Source organism: Nomascus leucogenys, chromosome 21, assembly GCF_006542625.1.
Source record: "Nomascus leucogenys isolate Asia chromosome 21, Asia_NLE_v1, whole genome shotgun sequence".
NCBI lineage: Eukaryota > Metazoa > Chordata > Mammalia > Primates > Hylobatidae > Nomascus > Nomascus leucogenys.
Window position 1 is genome coordinate 219420 of NC_044401.1, and position 22000 is coordinate 241419.

Below are 22000 nucleotides of genomic sequence, written 5' to 3' on the forward strand. Positions count from 1 at the left end.
GCTATTGTGAGTAAGTGCTGCAATGAATACACACGTGCATGTGTTTTTATGGTAGAATGATTTCTATTCCTTTGGATATATACCTAGTAATGGGATTGCTGAGTCAGATGGTAGATGTGTTTTCAGCTCTTTAAGGAGTTGTCACACTGCTATCCACAATAGTTTAACTAATTTACACTCCCACCAACAGTGTATAAGCATTCCCTTTTCTCTGCAACCTTGCAGCATCTGTTATTTTATTTTTTTTTACTTTTTATTAATAGCCATTCTGACTGGTATGAGATAGTACCTCCTTGTGGATTTTTTTGGTTTGTTTGTTTGTTTGGTTGGTTGGTTTGTTTTTTTGAGACAGGGTCTTGCTGACGCCCAGGCTGGGGTGCAGTGGCACAATCTTGGTTTATTGCAATCTCTGCCTACTGGGCTCAAATGATCCTTCCACCTCAGCCTCCTGAGTAACTAGGACTACAGGCATGCACCACTGCTCCCAGCTAAATTTTGTAGTTTTTGTAGAGAAGAGGTTTTGCCATGTTTCCTAGGCTGGTCTCAAACTATTGAACTCAAGTGATCTGCCCACCTCAGCCTCCCAAACTGCTGAGACTACAGGCATGAGCCACCAGGCCCAGCCTCTTATTGTGGTTTTGATTTGCATTTATCTAATAATCACTGATATTGAGCTTTTTTTTCATATGCTCATTGGCCACATATATATCTTCTTTTGAAAAGTGTCTGTTCATATTCTTTGATCACATATTAATGGGGTTGTTTATGCGTTTGTAATTTGCTTAAGTTCCTCTTAGATGCTGGATATTAGTCCTTTGTCAGATACATAGTTTGAAAATATTTTCTCCCATTCCGTAGGCTGTCTGTTTACTCTGTTAATAGTTTCTTTTGCTGTGCCGAAGCTCTTAAGTTTAATTATATCCCATTTATCACTTTTCGCCTTTGTTGTGATTGCTTTTGGTGTCTCCGTCATGAAATCTTTGCCAGTTTCTATGTCCAGAATGATATTGCCCAGCTTGACTTCCAAGGTTTTTATAGTTTTGGGTTTTACATTTAAGTCTTTCCTCCATCTTGAGTTGATTTTTGTATGTGGTGTAAAGAAGGGATCCAGTTTCAATCTTCTGCATTTAGCTAGCCAGTTATGCCAGCACCATTTATTGAATAAGGAGTCCAAAGATCAGATGGTTGTAGGTGTGTGGCCTTATTTCTGGGCTCTCTATTCTCTTCAATTGGTCTATGTGTCTGTTTTTGTAACAGTCCCATGCTATTTTGGTTACTGTAGCCCCATAGTGTAGTTTGAAGTTGGGTAACATGATGCTTCCAGTTTTGTTCTTTTTGATTAAAATTGCCTTGGTTATTTGGGCTCTTTTTTGGTTCCATATCAATTTTAAATAGTTTTTTCTAGTTCTGTGAAGCATATCATTGGTAGTTTGACAGTAATGAATCTCTAAATTGCTTCAGCCAATATGGCAATTTTAATGATATTGATTCTTCCTATTCATGAACATGGATATTTTTCCATTTGTTTGTGTCATCTCTGTTTTCTTTAAGCAGTGTTTTGTAATTTCATTGTAGAGATCTTTCACCGTCCTTTTAAGCTGTATTACTAGGTATTTTATTCTTTTCGTGGCAATTGTGAATGGGATTGTGTTTTTGATTTGGCGGTTGGCTTGGCTATTGTTGGTGTATAGAAATGCTTGTAATTTTTGTACATTGATTCTTGTATCCTAAAACATTGCTGGTGTGGAGCCAAGATGGCCATATAGGAACAGCTACAGTCTACAGCTCCCAGCCCGAGCGACACAGAAGACTGGTGATTTCTGCATTTCTGCTTGAGGTACCGGTTTCATCTCACTAGGGAGTGCCAAACAGTGGGTGCAGGACAGTCCCTGAGGCGCACTGTGCGCGAGCCGAAGCAGGGCGAGGCACTGCCTCACTCTGGAAGTGCAAGGGGTCATGGAGTTCCCTTTCCTAGTCAAAGAAAGGGGTAACAGACGGCACCTGGAAAATCGGGTCAGTCCCACCCTCATACTGCGCTTTCCCAACGGGCCTGGAAAACTGCACACTAGGAGATTGTGTCCCACACCTGGCTCAGAGGGTCCTATGCCCACGGAGTCTCACTGATTGCTAGCACAGCAGTCTGAGATCAAGCTGCAAGGTGGCAGCGAGGCTGGGGGAGGGGCGCCCGCCATTGCCCAGGCTTGCTTAGGTAAACAAAGCAGCCAGGAAGCTCGAACTGGGTGGAGCCCACCACAGCTCAAGGAGGCCTGTCTGCCTCTGTAGGCTCCACCTCTGGGGGCAGGGCACAGACAAACAAAAAGTCAGCAGGAATCTCCAGAGACATAAACGTCCCTGTCTGACGGACAGCTTTGAAGAGAGTAGTGGTTCTCCCAGCACGCAGCTGGAGATCTGAGAACGGACAGACTGCCTCCTAAAGTGGCTCCCTCACCCCTGAGCAGCCTAACTGGGAGGCACCCCCCCCAGTAGGGACAGACTGACACCTCACTTGGCTGGGTACTCCTCTGAGACAAAACTTCCAGAGGAACTATCAGACAGCTGAATTTGTGGTCTCACAAAAATCCGCTGTTCTGCAGCCACTGCTGCTGACACCCAGCCAAACAGGGTCTGGAGGGGACCTCTAGCAAACTCCAAACTCCCTGCAGCTGAGAGTCCTGTCTGGTAGAAGGAAAACTAACAAACAGAAAGGACATCCACACCAAAAACCCATCTGTACATCACCATCATCGAAGACCAAAGGTAGATAAAACCCCAAAGATGGGGAAAAAACAGAGCAGAAAAACTGGAAACTCTAAAAAGCAGAGCACCTCTCCTCCTCCAAAGGAACGCAGTTCCTCACCAGCAACGGAACAAAGCGGGATGGAGGATGACTTTGATGAGTTGACAGAAGAAGGCTTCAGACGATCAAACTACTCTGAGCTACGGGAGGAAATTCAAAACAATAGCAAAGAAGTTAAAAACTTTGAAAAAAAATTAGAAGAATGGATAACTAGAATAACCAATGGAGAGAAGGGCTTAAAGGAGATGATGGAGCTGAAAGCCAAGTTTTGAGAACTAAGTGAAGATTGCAGAAGCCTCAGTAGCAGATGCGATCAACTGGAAGAAAGGGTATCGCTGATGGAAGATGAAATGAATGAAATGAAGTGAGAAGGGAAGTCTAGAGAAAAAAGAATAAAAAGAAATGAACAAAGCCTCCAAGAAATTTGGGACTACGTGAAACGACCAAACCTACGTCTGATTGGTGTACCTGAAAATGACGGGGAGAATGGAACCAAGTTGGAAAACACTCTGCAAGATATTATCCAGGAGAACTTCCCCAATCTAGCACGGCAGGCCAACATTCAGATTCAGGAAATACAGAGAATGCCACAAAGATACTCCTCGAGAAGAGCAACTCCAAGACACATAACTGTCAGATTCACCAAAGTTGAAATGAAGGAAAAAATGTTAAGGGCAGCCAGAGAGAAAGGTCGGGTTACCCACAAAGGGAAGCCCATCAGACTAACAGCTGATCTCTTGGCAGAAACTCTACAAGCCAGAAGAGAGTGGGGGCCGATATTCAACATTCTTAAAGAAAAGAATTTTCAACCCAGAATTTCATATCCAGCCAAACTAAGCTTCATAAGTGAAGGAGAAATAAAATACTTTACAGACAAGCAAACGCTGAGTGATTTTGTCACCACCAGGCCTGCCCTAAAAGAGCTCCTGAAGGAAGCACTAAACATGGAAAGGAACAACCGGCACCAGCCACTGCAAAATCATGCCAAATTGTAAAGACCATCGAGGCTAGGAAGAAACTGCATCAACTAACAAGCAAAATAACCAACTAACATCATAATGACAGGATCAGATTCACACATAACAATATTAACTTTAAATGTAAATGGACTAAATGCTCCAATTAAAAGACACAGACTGGCAAACAGGATAAGGAGTCAGGACCCATCAGTGTGCTGTATTCAGGAAACCCATTTCACGTGCAGAGACACACGTAGACTCAAAATAAAGGGATGGAGGAAGATCTATCAAGCAAATGGAAAACAAAAAAAGGCAGGGGTTGCAATGCTAGTCTCTGATAAAATAGACTTTAAGCCAACAAAGATCAAAAGAGACAAAGAAGGCCATTACATAATGGTAAAGGGATCAATTCAACAAGAAGAACTAACTATCCTAAATATATATGCACCCAACACAGGAGCACCCAGATTCATAAAGCAAGTCCTGAGTGACCTACAAAGGGACTTAAACTCCCACACAATAATAATGGGAGATTTTAACACCCCACTGTCAACATTAGACAGATCATCGAGACAGAAAGTTAGCAAGGATATCCAGGAATTGAACTCAGCTCTAAACAAAGTGGACCTAATAGACATCTACAGAACTCTCCACCGCAAATCAACAGAATATACATTTTTTTCAGCACCACACCACATCTATTCCAAAATTGACCACATAGTTGGAAGTAAAGCTCTCCTCAGCAAATGTAAAGGAACAGAAATTATAACAAACTGTCTCTCAGACCACAGTGCAATCAAACTAGAACTCAGGATTAAAAAACTCACTCAAAACCGCTCAACTACATGGAAACTGAACAACCTGCTCCTGAATGACTATGGGGTACATAATGAAATGAAGGCAGAAATAAAGATGTTCTTTGAAACCAATGAGAACAAAGACACAACATACCAGAATCTCTAGGACACATTCAAAGCAGTGTGTAGAGGGAAATTTATACCACTAAATGCCCACAAGAGAAAGCAGGAAAGATCCAAAATTGACACCCTAACATCACAATTAAAAGAACTAGAAAAGCAAGCACAAACACATGCAAAAGCTAGCAGAAGGCTAGAAATAACTAAAATCAGAGCAGAACTGAAGGAAATAGAGACACAAAAACCCTTCAAAAAATTAATGAATCCAGGAGCTGGGTTTTTGAGAAGATCAACAAAATTGATAGACAACTAGCAAGACTAATAAAGAAGAAAAGACAGAAGAATCAAATAGATGCAATAAAAAATGAAAAAGGGGATATCACCACTGATCCCACAGAAATACAATCTACCATCAGAGAATACTACAAACACCTCTATGCAAATAAACTAGAAAATCTAGAAGAAATGGATAAATTCCTCGACAAATACACCCTCCCAAGACTAAATCAGGCAGAAGTCGAATCTCTGAATAGACCAATAACAGGTTCTGAAATTGTGGCAATAATCAATAGCTTACCAACCAAAAAGAGTCCAGGACCTGATGGATTCACAGCTGAATTCTACCAGAGGTACAAGGAGGAACTGGTACCATTCCTTCTGAAACTATTCCAATTGATAGAAAAAGAGGGAATCCTCCCTAACACATTCTATGAAGCCAGCATCGTCCTCATACCAAAGCCAGGCAGAGACACAACAACAAAAGAGAATTTTAGACCAATATCCTTGATGAACATTGATGCAAAAATCCTCAATAAAATACTGGCAAACCGAATCCAGCAGCACATCAAAAAGCTTATACACCATGGTCAAGTGGGCTTCATCCCTGGGATGCAAGGCTGGTTCAACATACACAAATCAATAAATGTAATTCAGCATATAAGCAGAACCAAAGACAAAAACCACATGATCAGTAGATGCAGAAAAGGCCTTTGACAAAATTCAACAAGCCTTCATGCTAAAAACTCTCAATAAATTAGGTATTGGTGGGACATATCTCAAAATAATAAGAGCTATCTATGACAAACCCACAGCCAATATCATACTGAATGGGCAAAAAATGGAAGCATTCCCTCTGAAAACTGGCACAAGACAGGGATGCCCTCTCTCACCGCTCCTATTCAACATAGTGCTGGAAGTTCTGGCCAGAGCAGTCAGGCAGGAGAAGGAAATAAAGGGTATTCAATTAGGAAAAGAGGAAGTCAAATTGTCCCTGTTTGCAGATGACATGATTGTATATCTTGAAAACCCCATTGTCTCAGCCCAAAATCTCCTTAAGCTGATTGGCAACTTCAGCAAAGTCTTAGGATACAAAATCAATGTACAAAAATCACAAGCATTCTTGTACACCAATAACAGACAAACAGAGAGCCAAATCATGGGTGAACTCCCATTCACAATTGCTTCAAAGAGAATAAAATACCTAGGAATCCAACTTACAAGGGATGTGAAGGACCTCTTCAAGGAGAACTACAAACCACTGCTCAATGAAATAAAAGAGGATACAAACAAATGGAAGAACATTCCATGCTCATGGGTTGGAAGAATCAATATCGTGAAAATGGCCATACCGCCCAAGGTAATTTATAGATTCAATGCCATCCCCATCAAGCTACCAATGACTCTCTTCACAGAATTGGAAAAAACTACTTTAAAGTTCATATGGAACCAAAAAAGAGCCCGCATCGCAAGTCAATCCTAAGCCAAAAGAACAAAGCTGGAGGCATCATGCTACCTGACCTCAAACTATACTACAAGGCTACAGTAACCAAAACAGCATGGTACTGGTACCACAACAGAGACATAGATCAATGGAACAGAACAGAGCCCTCAGAAATGATGCCGCATATCTACAACTATCTGATCTTTGACAAACCTGACAAAAACAAGAAATGGGGAAAGGATTCCCTATTTAATAAATGGTGCTGGGAAAACTGGCTAGCCATATGTAGAAAGCTGAAACTGGATCCCTTCCTTACACCTTATACAAAAATTAATTCAAGATGGATTAAAGACTTAAATGTTAGACCTAAAACCATTAAAATCCTACAAGAAAACGTAGGCAATACCATTCAGGACATAGGCGTGGGCAAGGACTTCATGTCTAAAACACCAAAAGCAATGGCAACGAAAGCCAAAATTGACAAATGGGATCTCATTAAACTAAAGAGCTTCTGCACAGCAAAAGAAACTACCATCAGAGTGAACAGGCAACCTACAGAATGGGAGAAAATTTTTGCAACCTACTCATCTGACAAAGGGCTAATATCCAGAATCTACAAAGAACTCAAACAAATTTACAAGAAAAAAACAACAACCCCATCAAAAAGTGGGCAAAGGACATGAACAGACACTTCTCAAAAGAAGACATTTATGCAGCCAAAAAACACATGAAGAAATAAATGCTCATCATCACTGGCCATCAGAGAAATGCAAATCAAAACCACAGTGAGACCACAGTGAGATACCATCTCACACCAGTTAGAATGGCCATCATTCAAAAATCAGGAAACAACAGGTGCTGGAGAGGATGTGGAGAAATAGGAACACTTTTACACTGTTGGTGGGACTGTAAACTAGTTCAACCATTGTGGAAGTCAGTGTGGCTATTCCTCAGGGATCTCGAACTAGAAATACCATTTGACCCAGCCATCCCATTACTGGGTATATACCCAAAGGACTATAAATCATGCTGCTATAAAGACACATGCACACGTATGTTTATTGCGGCACTATTCACAATAGCAAAGACTTGGAACCAACCCAAATGTCCAACAACGATAGACTGGATTAAGAAAATGTGGCACATATACACCATGGAATACTATGCAGCCATAAAACATGATGAGTTCATGTCCTTTGTAGGGACATGGATGAAACTGGAAAACATCATTCTCAGTAAACTATCGCAAGGACAAAAAACCAAACACCACATGTTCTCCCTCATAGGTGGGAATTGAACAATGAGAACACATGGACACAGGAAGGGGAACATCACACTCCAGGGACTGTTGTGGGGTTGGGGGAGGGGGGAGGGACAGCATTAGGAGATATACCTAATGCTAAATGACGAGTTAATGGGTGCAGGAAATCAACATGGCACATGGATTCATATGTAACAAACCTGCACATTCTGCACATGTACCCTAAAACCTAAAGTATAATAAAAAAACAAAAACAAAAAAACAACAACAACAAAAAACCTTAATTAATTAAAAAAAAAAACTACAAAAAAAAACACATTGTATTGAAGGCCCTAGCCAATTTTTTCCTTTAGAAGGAGAAAATGGAGGTTTCATTTTCACAAGGGGCATATTTGGATACGTAGATAATCCAAAATAATTTTACAAACTATAAGAATGAAGAAATAGATTTAGCAAGTTTCCTGGATGCAAGCTCAATATACAAAAATTAGCTGTATTTTCATATTCTAACCACAAATAATTAGAAAAATACATAAAAATAACACAATAATAGAAAAAAAAGGAATAAATTTAATGAAAGATGTGCAGGACGTCTACAAAGAATCCCAAAAATATTACCGAAAGAAAGTAGACACTCATAAACAGAGAGATGCTAAACAAAAAATTCAATATTGTTGAATATGTTAATTCTGCCCAGTTGATCTATACATCCAGTGAAATCGTAATAAAAATCTAAGCATGTTTGTGTGTGAACTGACAAATTCTTTATAAAAGTTATATGAAAATACAAAAAGGTAGAACAGCTATAATGATCTTTAAAAAACTTTTAAAAATTATTATTATTATCATGTTTAATGAGACGGGGTCTCGCTATGTTGCTCAGGCTGGTCTTCAAACTCATGGACTCAAGTGATCCTCCCTCCTTGGCTTCCCAAAGTGCTGGGATTACAGGCATGAGCCACTGTGCCTGGCCAGCTATAACAAAATTTGAAGTTAGCTATGTAAATTTGATAAAGGGTATTGAATTATATTTTATATTGAAGATTTATAAACATGGGAAAATATGATCAAAGTAAAATTTTAAGAATATTAATTTTGCAACATGACATGCAAAATTAATCATAAAAAGTGAAGAGACAATATACAGACATCTACTAGAATATTTGTATGATACCATAGGTATGAGGCAATAAATACCTAAATTGGGCTGATGTAAACGAGAATGCAAAAGGCAGGGTAAACATATGAGACAATCTTTACAATAAGATCAATAAAATAAGAATTAAAAATATATGACTGAAAGAAAAATTTACATAAGATATAACTAGATTATACATAGCCTAGATTCCTGAAGAATAAGAATAAAGAACTAACAACTTTTCAGGGATGGAATAAATGGAAGAAATGCTGCAATTCTAAATTAATTTCAAGAAGTCCAAATTTGTTGCTTTATAATGGCATAATTAAACTTTTATAAATTTGTATAAAGTTCAAATGAAAATAAAGTAAATAAAAAGGAACTACAGTTTCTTGTCTGTAAAAACAGATCTATCATTCAGTAAAGACATACCTAATGATTTTGGTGTTTAAAAACTCATACAAAACTATATATACATTATAGAAAAATCAGAATTATCAAATATGTAAAAATTTAAAAAAACAGGCCAACCAGTCATATTCCCACCACCCAAAAATAACTGTTAACTGTTTTTTTTAACAGACAGTACCTTAAAGATTTATCCCTAGAAATCTTTATTCTCACATTTTAAATATATTTTAATGGGTGCACACTTTGTCTTGATGTTTTGCTTCATATCATATTCTATTATCATTTTTCCTTGTCAATGAATATACATTTTTCCAAACTGTGGTCTAGAGGAATGGTATCATTTGCTGCTGCATATATACTGTATATTTCCCACTAATTCAGCTCTAGCCAGAAGATGATGAGTTTCTGTATATTACCAATTTTTATTCGATACTTAGTAAGCATTATTAATGTATCTGCAAAATAACTTTCCTTTAAAATGTCTTTTAAAGTGTTGCACTTTTACCTCTAATCTTAATTTTATTTTGAGATAAAAATATTTTAAAAGACATTTATTTGTATTTGATATTTGGAATCAAATTTTCTTACAGTAAATTTAATGAATGGAATTATACCTAATTACTAAAATTATAAATTTCACATTATAAAGATCATGAAAATAAAGCAATAGATTACTGCAGTGAATTACCAGAAGTCTGGAAAATACCACTCACGTTTACCTGAGGTAGGAGACTTGCAGCGCTCAAGTTCTAGGGGAACTGGACTATCATTCAGTTCAGTTAAACCTGAAAATACAACGAAAAAAAAAGAGATAAATTTTGCTAGCATTTTGTAGGTTATTCTTATTTCTTAATTCCTACATGTTTAAAAGGCTTTTTTTCATGTGAAAACTACTTTACCATGTCCAAGTTACGTCTATTATTCTGAATTTTAAAAATATTTTTATTAATTTTTTTTATTTTTATAGAGACAGGGTCTCACTATGTTGCCCAGGCTGGTCTTGAACTCCTGGGCTGAAGCAATACTCCCACCTCAGCTTCCCAAAGTGTTGGGATTACAGGTGTGAGCCACCATGCCTGGCCTATTCTGAAAATTTGTTTAAACAAGTGATACAGGAAAAAATGAGAAGTAACTGATTGACATACAAGAGTATTTAAACCTGGATGGTACAAAGATATAAAATCCTTTTTTAACTATTCTTATAAGAAATAGCTACTTTAATAAATGACCCAATTTTATCTGAAAATAGATAATAAATAATAAGAATTAGAAGGGGTTTTAACAATACCTAATCAAATATCCTCTCAGGAGATAAGATTATTGGCTTTTAAAAGATCTTTAAAAACTGCTACAAATTCTAAATTTTATATTTATTTATAAAAATGTAGCATTGTATATTACATACTGTGTTTTGTTCAATAGTATCAAATTCCTTATAATAAGCACTATATTTTTCTCTTTCTAATATTTCTTAATTTTTATTCTGCCACTTTTCTGTCAAATGCAACAATTAATAAACATTTTATAATTCTTTCTACTTGCCAATCTGTATTTATATGGTATTTGTAAAATGTTCTTCATTATGGTTTTTCTATCTTTGTTAGAAAGTCTCACAGACTTTCTTTTGTGAAATAAATATTCATAGTTTCTATTTTATTCTGTCTCCATGCTCAGAAACATTTGAGAGCTACTTTCAATGACCAAAATAATCTTTGTTCCTATTCTTTCCCATCACCCTCTTCTTTCTACAATTTATAGCAATAAGCCTGTGGTAGGTCCAAAAAAAAATCACAGAATTTTGGAACCAAAAGATGCCTTGTGACAACCTAGCCCAACTCTTTCGTTTTATAAGTGAGAAACTGTACCTTCAAAGAGTTTAAGCTATTTATTCAAAGTCAGAGAAGTAAGTCAATAACAGAGCTTGAAAAGGACACAGAACTCAGATTTTTTATTCTGCACTCATATTTCAATTGCTTATAGAGCACTGAAGACCAAATGCCAAGCTTACTGTTTGCTCTATTTTTTACTTCATTGAACATTATTTTCAAGACTTTCAATTTAATGCTCATCCAATTTTAAATTTCTGTTTGTATAGTACACATAATATTTACTGATATAAATATTACCATTAATTTGGAAATAGGCATTCATCAAACTAAACTATGTCAAACACGGTCTTAACCCTAGATATACAAATTAGATAGGAAAAAGTTTGACTAAATAAGCAGTAAGTGTTAATCCACAGAGTTGCTATAAGAGTTTTCCAGGCATCCTTGAAAGTGTACTGACTTAAACAGGCTTTGCTATCTGACAGCAAATTAGAAACTGCAAGTTATAAAGAGGAGGAGGCTGCTAGAACTAGAAACATTAAGAAAAGTAACGTGGAACAACAGTGAAAGAATGGGCAGAGAAAGGAACTGTAATGACTAGTGAGTGAGAGATCTGGGACCATTTAACAGAGGTGGGTGTTTTACAGATCTCTGAAAGGCTTTAAAGACATCACTGTAAGTTGAGTCAGTGAATCAAATTTATTGAATGCCTACTGTGCCACACGTTCTTTGTAGTAACAGTAATAACAGCAACTAATATCTATTATTTTGTACCTAATCCTCCACTAAATACTTTATATAAATTATCCTTTTCCCACCTACCAATACAATTAGAGGGGTTATAATATTAACCCCATCATACAGATAAGAAAACAGGGAAAGAAAGGCTATTACATCAATTCTCCAAAGTTAAACAGTTAGGAGGAAGGATGGGATTTGGTCACTATAATATAGTTAGTAAGTAAGAAAGCATGATGTATATGTTAGAAAGAGTTTCATCAAAATTTTAAAATACAAAATTTGGTGGTTAAAGAGCTAAGCTCATTTGTCTGGAAAATACCATCTTTTCTATTTCTGCACTGTCTATTGATTCTGTCAATTTCCCTAGCTCCTTCTGAACTCACCTACTTTCCTGACGAAGGTAGGAACTGAACTGAATATGGATCTAACAATAATAGTAAAACTACTTCCATGTGCCAATTTACAATATGTCAAAACCCTAAAATAAATAATTTTATAGTTATCATTAAATACTATATAGTTATTCAAAACAATCATTATTTAAAAATAAACATTTTTTGGACTATAGAAGTAATGCTTTGTCCCTCTAGAAAACTTGGAAGATACAGAAAAGTGATGGAGGGGATTAAAAAATACACAATTTCATCATAATTTTGGCTTTTTTCTTCCTTTTTTCTTTTTTCTTTTTTTTTTTGAGACAGAGTCTCATTGTTGCCCAGGCTAGAATGCATTGGTGCAATCTCGGCTCACTGCAACCTCTGCCTCCTGGGTCTCAACCAATTCTCCTGCCTCAGCTTCTCAAGTAACTGGGATTACAGGTGTGTGCCACCAAGCCCAGCTAATTTTTATATTTTTTCAGGTTAAGAAGACCAGGGGTTTCACACCATATTGGCCCGGGCTTGGTCTCTTGAAACATTCCCCTTGACCTCCATGATAATCCTAGTGAAAATCTTGTATTTGTTTTTGTTTTTCCTTTAAAGATTTCCATAATTTTTCCACTATAGTAATGATAGGGGCTGTCCATTTTGCATTCTCCCTAGCAACCTCCGGGGTTCCAATTGCTCAATATCTCCACCAACACTAAGTAATAGTCTCTTAAAATCTTAGTCCTTCTGGTCATAGTAGTATCTTATTATGATTTTAAATTTCTCCGATGACTATTGATAGTTGGAACATTTTAATGTGCTTATTGGCTAATCATATATCTTCATGAGTCTATCCAAATTTTTGGCTTATTTTTTATGTTGGACTGCTTATATTTGTGCTATGTAGTAGTAAGAATTCTTCATATATTTTAGGTAAGAATTATTAGTCAAAAATAGGCACTGTGAATATTTTCTTTCAGTATGTGATTTGTCTTTTAATTTGCTTAATGGTGTCTTTTTTTTTTTTTTTTTGAGACAGAGTCTTGCTCTGTTGCCCAGGCTGGAGTGCAGTGGCACGTCTGCTCATGAACCTCCTTCAAGTGATTTCTGCTTAGCCCTAAGTAGCTGGGACCATGCCTCTAATTTTGATATTTTAGTGACATGGTTTCATGTTAGCTGGTCATCCTGACAGATTGTCCCGCCAAGCCACCAGCCTGCCTTGGGCAATCTTCTATTAGTGAGTGCTGCCATTGGCTAATTTTTTGTATTTTCAGTAGAGACGGGGTTTCACCGTTTTAGCCAGGATGGTCTCGATCTCCTGACCTCGTGATCTGCCCGCCTCGGCCTCCCAAAGTGATGGGAGTACAGGCGTGAGCCACCGTGCCCAGCCTTTGCCTGGCCTCTTAATAGTGTTTTTTGATGAGCAGAAATTTAATTTACTTGAAGAACAATTTATTATTTTTATTGTAATTCCTTTTTGATTCCTAAGTAGTCAGTGCCAAACCTATGATCATGAAGATATTATTGTTTTCTTCTAGAACTTTAAAAATGATTGGTTGTGACATGAAATAGGAATTAAAGTTCATTTTTCCTCCTATTTGTTTGCCCAGTTGTTCCACCATTATTTGTTAAAAAGACTTTCTTCATTGATTTTTATTGGTGCCTTTGTCAAAAACATATTGGCCATACATGTGTGGATCTATTACTGGACTTTTTATTCTGTAACGATTGGTTTATTTGTCTGTTTTTCAATTACCACACTATCATAATTAATCTGGCTTTAAGGCACATCTTGAAATCAGGAAGTGAAGTTCTCCAATTTTGTTCTTCTTTTCCAAGAGTGTTTTAGCTATTCCAGATCCTTTGCATTTCTGCATAAATTTTAGAATCACTTTCTCAAGTTCTACAAATAATATGTTAGATTTTTTGTAGGACTGCGATAAACATATGGCTTAATTTGGTAGAATAAAGATCTTTTAAAAATTGAGTCTTCCAACCTGTAAACCTGGTATTCCCCTCCATTTAAATAATTTTTTAAACGTTTCTTTCTGCAATATTTTGGAGATTTTGGTATCGAGGTCTTCTACATAGCATTTTTCCAGTCATCTAATTCTTTTTTGATCTTCTGTCTAGTTCTTGCATCTATTTTTAAAAGTGGAACTTTGAAATTTCCAACAATTATTATTGACTTTCTCTTTTTCATCATGTTAGGCATTGCTTCATGTATTTTGTAACATTGTTATTTGGGACATATATGTTTTAATTATTATATCATGTTGATTGACACTTTTATCATTATAAAAGGTCACTTTTTATTCTAGTGACATTCTGTTTGCTTTAAAATCTATTTTTTTAAATGGTATTAGTACAGTAACTCCAGTTTTCTTATGGCTATTGTTCATATGATCTTTTCCCATTCATTTTCAACCTATTTACACCTTTAAATCTAAAATCTCTCTCATAGACAGCATATAGTCAGATCTTGACTTTTTTTAAAAAAAGTCTCACAATCTATGTCTTTTGATTGGATTCTTTAATCCCTTACCATTTAATATTATTGATATAGTTGGGTTACACTTGTCATTTTCCTTTTGGTTTTCTCTGTCTCATGTCTTTTTTTGATCCTCTAGTCCTCTTTTACTGCTTTGTTTGGCATTGAGTGAATATTTTCTTGTGTAGCATTTCATTCCTTTAATTAATCTTTCACCATATTTTCTGGAGTTTTCCTAGTGGTAAAACTTACCATATGCATTAGAACTTACTGTATACATCTTATCAGAGTCTACTCAGATGGATACTGACTTAATTCCAGTGAGATACAGAAATGTTAATTTTTAATAGCTGTATTCTCTCTTATGTGCTGTTATTGGTATACAAATTAAATCTATATATTTTACAAACCAATAAAACATTATAATTACTACTTTATATAATTTTATTTCTTTTACAAAAGCTAAGAAATAAGAAGAACAAGCATATATTTATAACATTCTGATTTACCATTTACCATTTTTTGTTCTCTTTATTTGTTCTGGTGAATCCAGGCTATCATCTGGAATAATCTGTTTACTCAAACACAACTTTGATCCCACCCACTTCCTTTATGCTGTTATTGACAAATATATTTAATTTCTATATGTTATAGATCTCCAAATAACAATTATATATATGATGTTTTATAAACTGCTTTAAAAATCAGCTGAGAGAAGAAATATGCATTTATACTCTTTCATAATTACATAGTTACCTTAACAATGCTCTTTGTTCCTTTGTGTAGATTTAAATTACAATCTAGGTTCACTTTCTTTCAGCCTGAAAAACTTCCTTTAGTATTTCTTGTAAGGTGGCTCTGCTAGTAATAAATTCTCTGTTTCTGATTACCTGACAATGTCTATTTCACCTACATTTTTGAAAAATACTTTTGCTGGATATGAGGTTTTTTTAAAAATTTAATTTTATTTTAAGTTCTGTGATACATGTGTAGGAGGTGCAGGTTTCTTAAATAGGTAAACGTTTGCCACGGTGGTTTGCTGCACTTATCAACCCATCACCTAGGCATTAAGCCCCACATGCATTAGTTATTTATCCTGATGCTCTCCCTCCCCTGGCTCCAACAAAAGGCCCCAGTGTGTTGTTCCCCTCTGGATATAAGTTTCTTGAATGACAGTTTTTCATTTGACCAATTTGAATATGTCATCCCATTCCCTTCTGGCCTCCATTGATTCTGATGAGCTGTTAATCTTGTAAGAGTTCCATGTATGTGACAAGTCATTTTTCTCTTATTGCTTTCAAGATTTTTTGTTTTTTGCCTTGTAGCGTGTTTCAGCATGTTTACTATGACACGTCTGGTTGTAGATATTTTTCCATTTATCTTCTCGGAGTTTATTGAGCTTCTTGGATGTGTAATTAATGCTTTTCATAAAATTTGGGAAGTTTTCAGTCATTATCTCTTCAAATATTTTTCTTTTTTCTCTGACTCTCCTCTCCTTCTGCTAATCCTATTATGTATATGTTGGTGCACTTAATTGTGTCCCATGTTTCTCTGAGACTTTATTTTTCTTCATATTTTTTTCTCTCTGTCCTTCAGAATGCACTGTCTCTATCAACTCATTTTCAATTTACTGGTTGTTATTTTTGCTAGTTCAAATCTACTGTTGAGTCCCACTACTGAATTTTTCTTTTCACTTACTGTACCTTTCAACTCCAGAATTTCCATTTGGTTCTTTTTGTAACTTCTATTTCTTTATTTATGTTCTTGATTTGATGAGACATTGTCATCATAGCTTCCTTTACTTCTTTAAGCATAGTGTCTTCCAGTTCTTTAAGTATATTTATAATGGTTGTTTTGAGGTCTTGGTCTGTTCAATCCAACATCTGGGCCTTCTCACAGGAAATTTTTGTTGCTTTTTTTCCCTGTGAATGAGCCACACTTTGTTTCTTTGCAAGTCTCACGATATTTTGTTGAGAACTGGATATTTTAGGTAATATATTGTATCACTTCTGGGTATTGATGACTGATTCCTCTCTCCCCTCTCCAGTTTTTGCTGTTTGCTTATTTATTTAGTGACTCAGCTAGACTATTTTCATGAGTTTTACTTCCTCTACATTGTGAAGACTTTGAGGTTGCTTCTCAGAAGGCACAGTATTCAGTGTATATACAGTCACTCTGGGATGGCAGTGATTTTAGCAGGGTTCTCTTTAACTATCTCCTTCATCTCTCTGTTAACCTGTCTGCCTCTGTTAATATCATATACAGCTGTTACACTGCCGAATCACAGCTGGGTAACTGCTCTATTATTTTATTGTTTTTCAAGCTTCGCACCCACCAGATGTTCTATTATTTTTGACAGTACCCTGGGACATACATTGTACAGCATTCTGATCTAATTTAATTTGATAAGCGGTCATTTTTGAGGCTAGTCTTTGAGGTTTAAATCCCAGGAGGGGTCTTCTTAGCAGTCTCTTTTGTTGGTTATCACTGGTGAACTGGCTTACATATGGTCTAGTTTGTTGCCCCTAATTAACAGGTGCTATCAATTACTTCCTCTTATTTCATTATCACCAAATTTCCCATTGGTCTTGAGAGCACACTTAGGCTTGAACTTTCCCACACTGTTTCATATAAGGCTAGTCACTTTGGGGAGGGCTTTGAAGCTCTCTATTCACGTAGACTGCATTTCTTTCCTGGGCAAAACCTTTGAGCCACTAGGCTTGGCCCTGGGCAAAGGTGGTATCCTCTGGTCTTCTCAGCTTATCTTTTCTAGCATAAAACTTCTGCCCTATGAGCAAGATGGGGTAAGGGCAATCAGGGATTCAATATTTTATGGTACTGAGGTCTATGCCTGGGGTAGAGCTTCTGTCCTGTGAGTGGGGGATGGGCAGAAGGGAGCCTCTGACCTCTTGGTAACACTTCCCAGGAATTTGGTCTCTTCACCTTGGAGTTGGAGGGGATGAAAAATGCTGGCAACCTGGAAGGGGAGAGGAATTAAGTGAGTTGTGGTTCAAGTGCCACAGACTCTCATTGTTTCTACCAAGTTTCAGTAGATTTTCTTGAATAAATATGTCTTCATTTGCTATATGCCCTCAGGACAATTTCTGGAGATTTTATATGGTTGTTTTTAAAATAGCTTTCACAAATTATGCTTTTCCACTCAGGAATAGGTCCATGATACTCCTCAGGCTGCCAGCTGGAAGTCTATCCTGTATACGGTATATTTTTAAAGTTCATTTTCAAATTGTTTGCTGTTATTTATATAGAAATATAATTAATTGTTGTCTACTGACATGCATTCTTCAATCTTGCTAAATTCACTTATTATTTTTGTAGTTTCCTTTGGGTTTTCTACATCACCATCATACCATTGGCAAGTAAAGACAGTTTTAAATTTTCTTTCTAATCTTTGGGCATAAAATTTTTTAATCTTGCTTTTTGTCCTTACTAGGTTATCAACTACAATGTTGAGTAAAATTGATGATAATAAACATCCTCCCCTGGTTACTGATTCTACAAAAAAATTGCAGTATTTCACAATCAAGTATGATGCTGTAGATTTTTCTTAGTAGGATTTATTCTACTGAGGAAATATTCTTCTATTCTTGTTTTGTTTAGGATTTTTATTTTAAAATATATAATTTTGTCAAATGTTTTCACACGTATTGAGATGACTGTATTATTTTCTCCTTTATTATGTTAATCAGTATTTTACATTCACTGATTTTCAAATTTTAAACTTGCATTCCTGGGATAAATCCACCTTGATTATGATACTTTATCTTTCTTTTATATGTTTGTCTTCCATTTGCTAATATTTTATTTCAGATTTTTGAATCTAGTTCCATAAATGAGACTGACTTGTACTTTTATTGTACTGTCTTTGTCAAGTTTTAGTTATCAACATTGTGCTGGTTTCAGAAAAACAGTTGGAAAAATTTCCTTCTTCTTTTATTTCCTGGAAAAATTTGTGTAAGATTGGTGTTACTTCTTCTTTAAATGTTTGATAGCGTTAACAAGTGCAGCCATCTGGGGCTTGTAGTTTTCTTTGTCGTGGGTATTTAATTTTGATTTCAAAAATTTTAATGAGGGTAGAGCCAAGATGGCCAAATACAAACAGCTCCAGTCTACAGCTCCCAGTGTGAGCGACGCAGAAGACGAGTGATTTCTGCATTTCCATCTGAGGTACCGGGTTCATCTCACTAGGGAGTGCCAAACAGTGGGTGCAGGACAGTCGGTTTAGCACACCGTGCACTAGCCGAGCCCAAGCAGGGCGAGGCATTGTCTCACTCGGGAAGTGTGAGGGGTCAGGGAGTTCCCTTTCCTAGTCAAAGAAAGGGGTGACAGATGGCACCTGGAAATTCAGGTCACTCCCACCCTAATACTGCGCTTTTCCAACAGGCTTGGAAAGCGGCACACCAGGAGATTGTGTCCCGCACCTGGCTTGGAGGGTCCTATGCCCACGGAGTCTCACCGATTGCTAGCACAGCAGTCTGAGATGAAACTGCAAGGCGGCAGCGAGGCTAGGGTAGGGGTGCCCACGATTGCCCAGGCTTGCTTAGGTAAACAAAGCAGCCAGGAAGCTCAAACTGGGTGGAGCCCACCACAGCTCAAGGAGGCCTGCCTGCCTCTGTAGGCTCCACCTGTGGGGGCAGGGCACAGACAAAAGAAAAGTCAGCAGTAACCTCTCCAGACTTAAATGTCCCTGTCAGAGAGCTTTGAAGAGAGTAGTGGTTCTCCCAGCACACAGCTGGAGATGTGAGAATGGGCAGATTGCCTCCTAAAGTGGGTCCCTGACCCCCGAGCAACCTAACTGGGAGGGGAGTCACCCCCCAGTAGGGATAGACACCTCACTCGGCCAGGTACTCCTCTGAGACAAAACTTCCAGAGGAACGATCAGACAGCTGAATTTGCGGTTCACGAAAATCCGCTGTTCTGCAGCCACCACTGCTGACACCCAGGCAAACAGAGTTCTGGAGTGGACATCTAGCAAATTCCAACAGACCTGCAGCTGAGGGTCCAGTCTGTTAGAAGGAAAACTAACAAACAGAAAGGACACCCACACCAAAAACCCATCTGTACATCACCATCATCAAAGACCAAAAGTAGAAAAATCTACAAAGATGGGGAGAAAACAGAGCAGAAAAACTGGAAACTCTAAAAATCAGAGAGCCTCTCCTCCTCCAAAGGAACGCAGTTCCTCACCAGCAACGGAACAAAATTGGACGGAGAATGACTTTGATGAGTTTAGAGAAGAAGGCTTCAGATGATCAAACTACTCCAAGCTACAGGAGGAAATTCAAACCAATGGCAAAGAAGTTAAAATCTTTGAAAAAAAATTAGACTAATGTATGACTAAAAAGACCAATGCAGAGAAGTGCTTAAAGGAGCTGATGGAGCTGAAAGCCAAGTTTCGAGAACTACGTGAAGAATACAGAAGCCTCAGTAGCTGTTGCGATCAACTGGAAGAAAGGGTATCAGTGATGGAAGATGAAATGAATGAAATGAAGCCAGAAGGGAAGTTTAGAGAAAAAAGAATAAAAAGAAACGAACAAAGCCTCTGAGAAATATGGGAATATGTGAAAAGACCAAACCTACGTCTGATTGGTGTGCCTGAAAGTGATGGGGAGAATGGAACCAAGTTGGAAAACACTCTGCAAGATATTATGCAGGAGAACTTCCTCAATCTAGCAAGGCAGGCCAACATTCAGATTCAGGAAATACAGAGAATGCCACAAAGATACTCCTCGAGAAGAGCAACCCCAAGACACGTAATTGTCAGATTCACCAAAGCTGAAATGAAGGAAAAAATGTTAAGGGAAGCCAGAGAGAAAGGTCGAGTTACCCACAAAGGGAAGCCCACCAGACTAACAGCTGATCTCTCAGCAGAAACTCTACAAGCCAGAAGAGAGTGGGGGCCAATATTCAACATTCTTAAAGAATTTTCAACCCAGAATTTCATATCCAGTCAAACTAAGCTTCATAAGTGAAAGAGAAATAAAATACTTTACACACAAGCAAATGCTGAGACATTTTGTCACCACTAGACTGGCCCTAAAAGAGCTCCTGAAGGAAACACTAAACATGGAAAGGAACAACCGCTACCAGCCACTGAAAAACATGCCAAATTGTAAAGACCATCGAGGCTAGGAAGAAACTGCATCAACTAATGAAAAAAATAACCAACTAACATCATAATGACAGGATCAAATTCACACATAACAATATTAAGCTTAAGTGTAAATGGGCTAAATGCTCCAATTAGAAGACACAGACTGGCAAATTGGATAAAGAGTCAAGACCCATCAGTGTGCTGTATTCAGGAGACCCATCGCACGCGCAGAGATACAAATAGACTCAAAATAAAGGGATGGAGGAAGATCTACCAAGCAAATGGAAAACAAGAAAAAGGAGGGGTTGCAATCCTAGTCTCTCATAAAACAGACTTTAAAACAACAAAGATCAGAAGAGACAAAGAAGGCCATTACATAATGGTAAAGGGATCAATTCAACAAGAAGAGCTAACTATCCTAAATATATATGCAACCAATACAGGAACACCCAGATTCATAAAGGAAGTGCTTAGAGACCTACAAAGAGACTTAGACTCCCACACAATTATAAAGGGAGATTTTAACACCCCACAGTCAACATTAGAAAGATCAATGGGACAGAAAGTTAACAAAGATATCCAGGAAGTGAACTCAGCTCTGCACCAAGCAGACCTAATAGGCAGCTACAGAACTCTCCACCCCAGATCAACAAAATATACATTCTTCTCAGCACCACATGGCACTTATTCCAAAATTGACCACACAGTTGGAAGTAAAGCACTCCTCAGCAAATGTAGAAGAACAGGAAATATAACAAACTGTCTCTCAGACCACAGTGCAATCAAACTAGAAATGAGGATTAAGAAACTCACTCAAAACCACTCAACTACATGGAAACTGAACAACCTGCTCCTGAATGACTACTGGGTACATAATGAAATGAAGGCAGAAATAAAGATGTTCTTTGAAACCAATGAGAACAAAGACACAATATACCAGAATCTCTGGGACACATTCAAAGCAGTGTGTAGAGGGAAATTTATAGCACTAAATGCCCACAGGAGAAGGCAGCAATGATCCAAAATTGACACCCTAACATCATAATTAAAAGAACTAGAAAAGCAAGAGCAAACACATTCAAAAGCTTCCAGAAGGCAAGAAATAACTAAAATCAGAGCAGAACTGAAGGAAACAGAGACACAAAACACGCTTCAAAAAATTAATGAATCCAGGAGCTGGTTTTTTGAAAAGATCAACAAAATTGATAGATGGCTAGCAAGACTAATAAAGAAGAAAAGAGAGAAGAATCAAATAGAGG

The 22000-nt window shown here is 37.3% G+C and overlaps 1 protein-coding gene across 4 annotated transcripts in view; it reads right to left on the bottom strand.

The window, feature by feature from the left end:
* STXBP5L (syntaxin binding protein 5 like) overlaps positions 1–22000 on the bottom strand; it is a 509439-nt gene that overhangs the window by 100224 nt on the left and 387215 nt on the right. For all 4 annotated transcript variants that reach the window (XM_012501087.2, XM_030802184.1, XM_030802185.1 and 1 more), the window contains one exon: positions 9923–9988. In XM_012501087.2, the coding sequence (XP_012356541.1) occupies positions 9923–9988 (66 nt within the window). The remainder of the gene's footprint in view (positions 1–9922; positions 9989–22000) is intronic.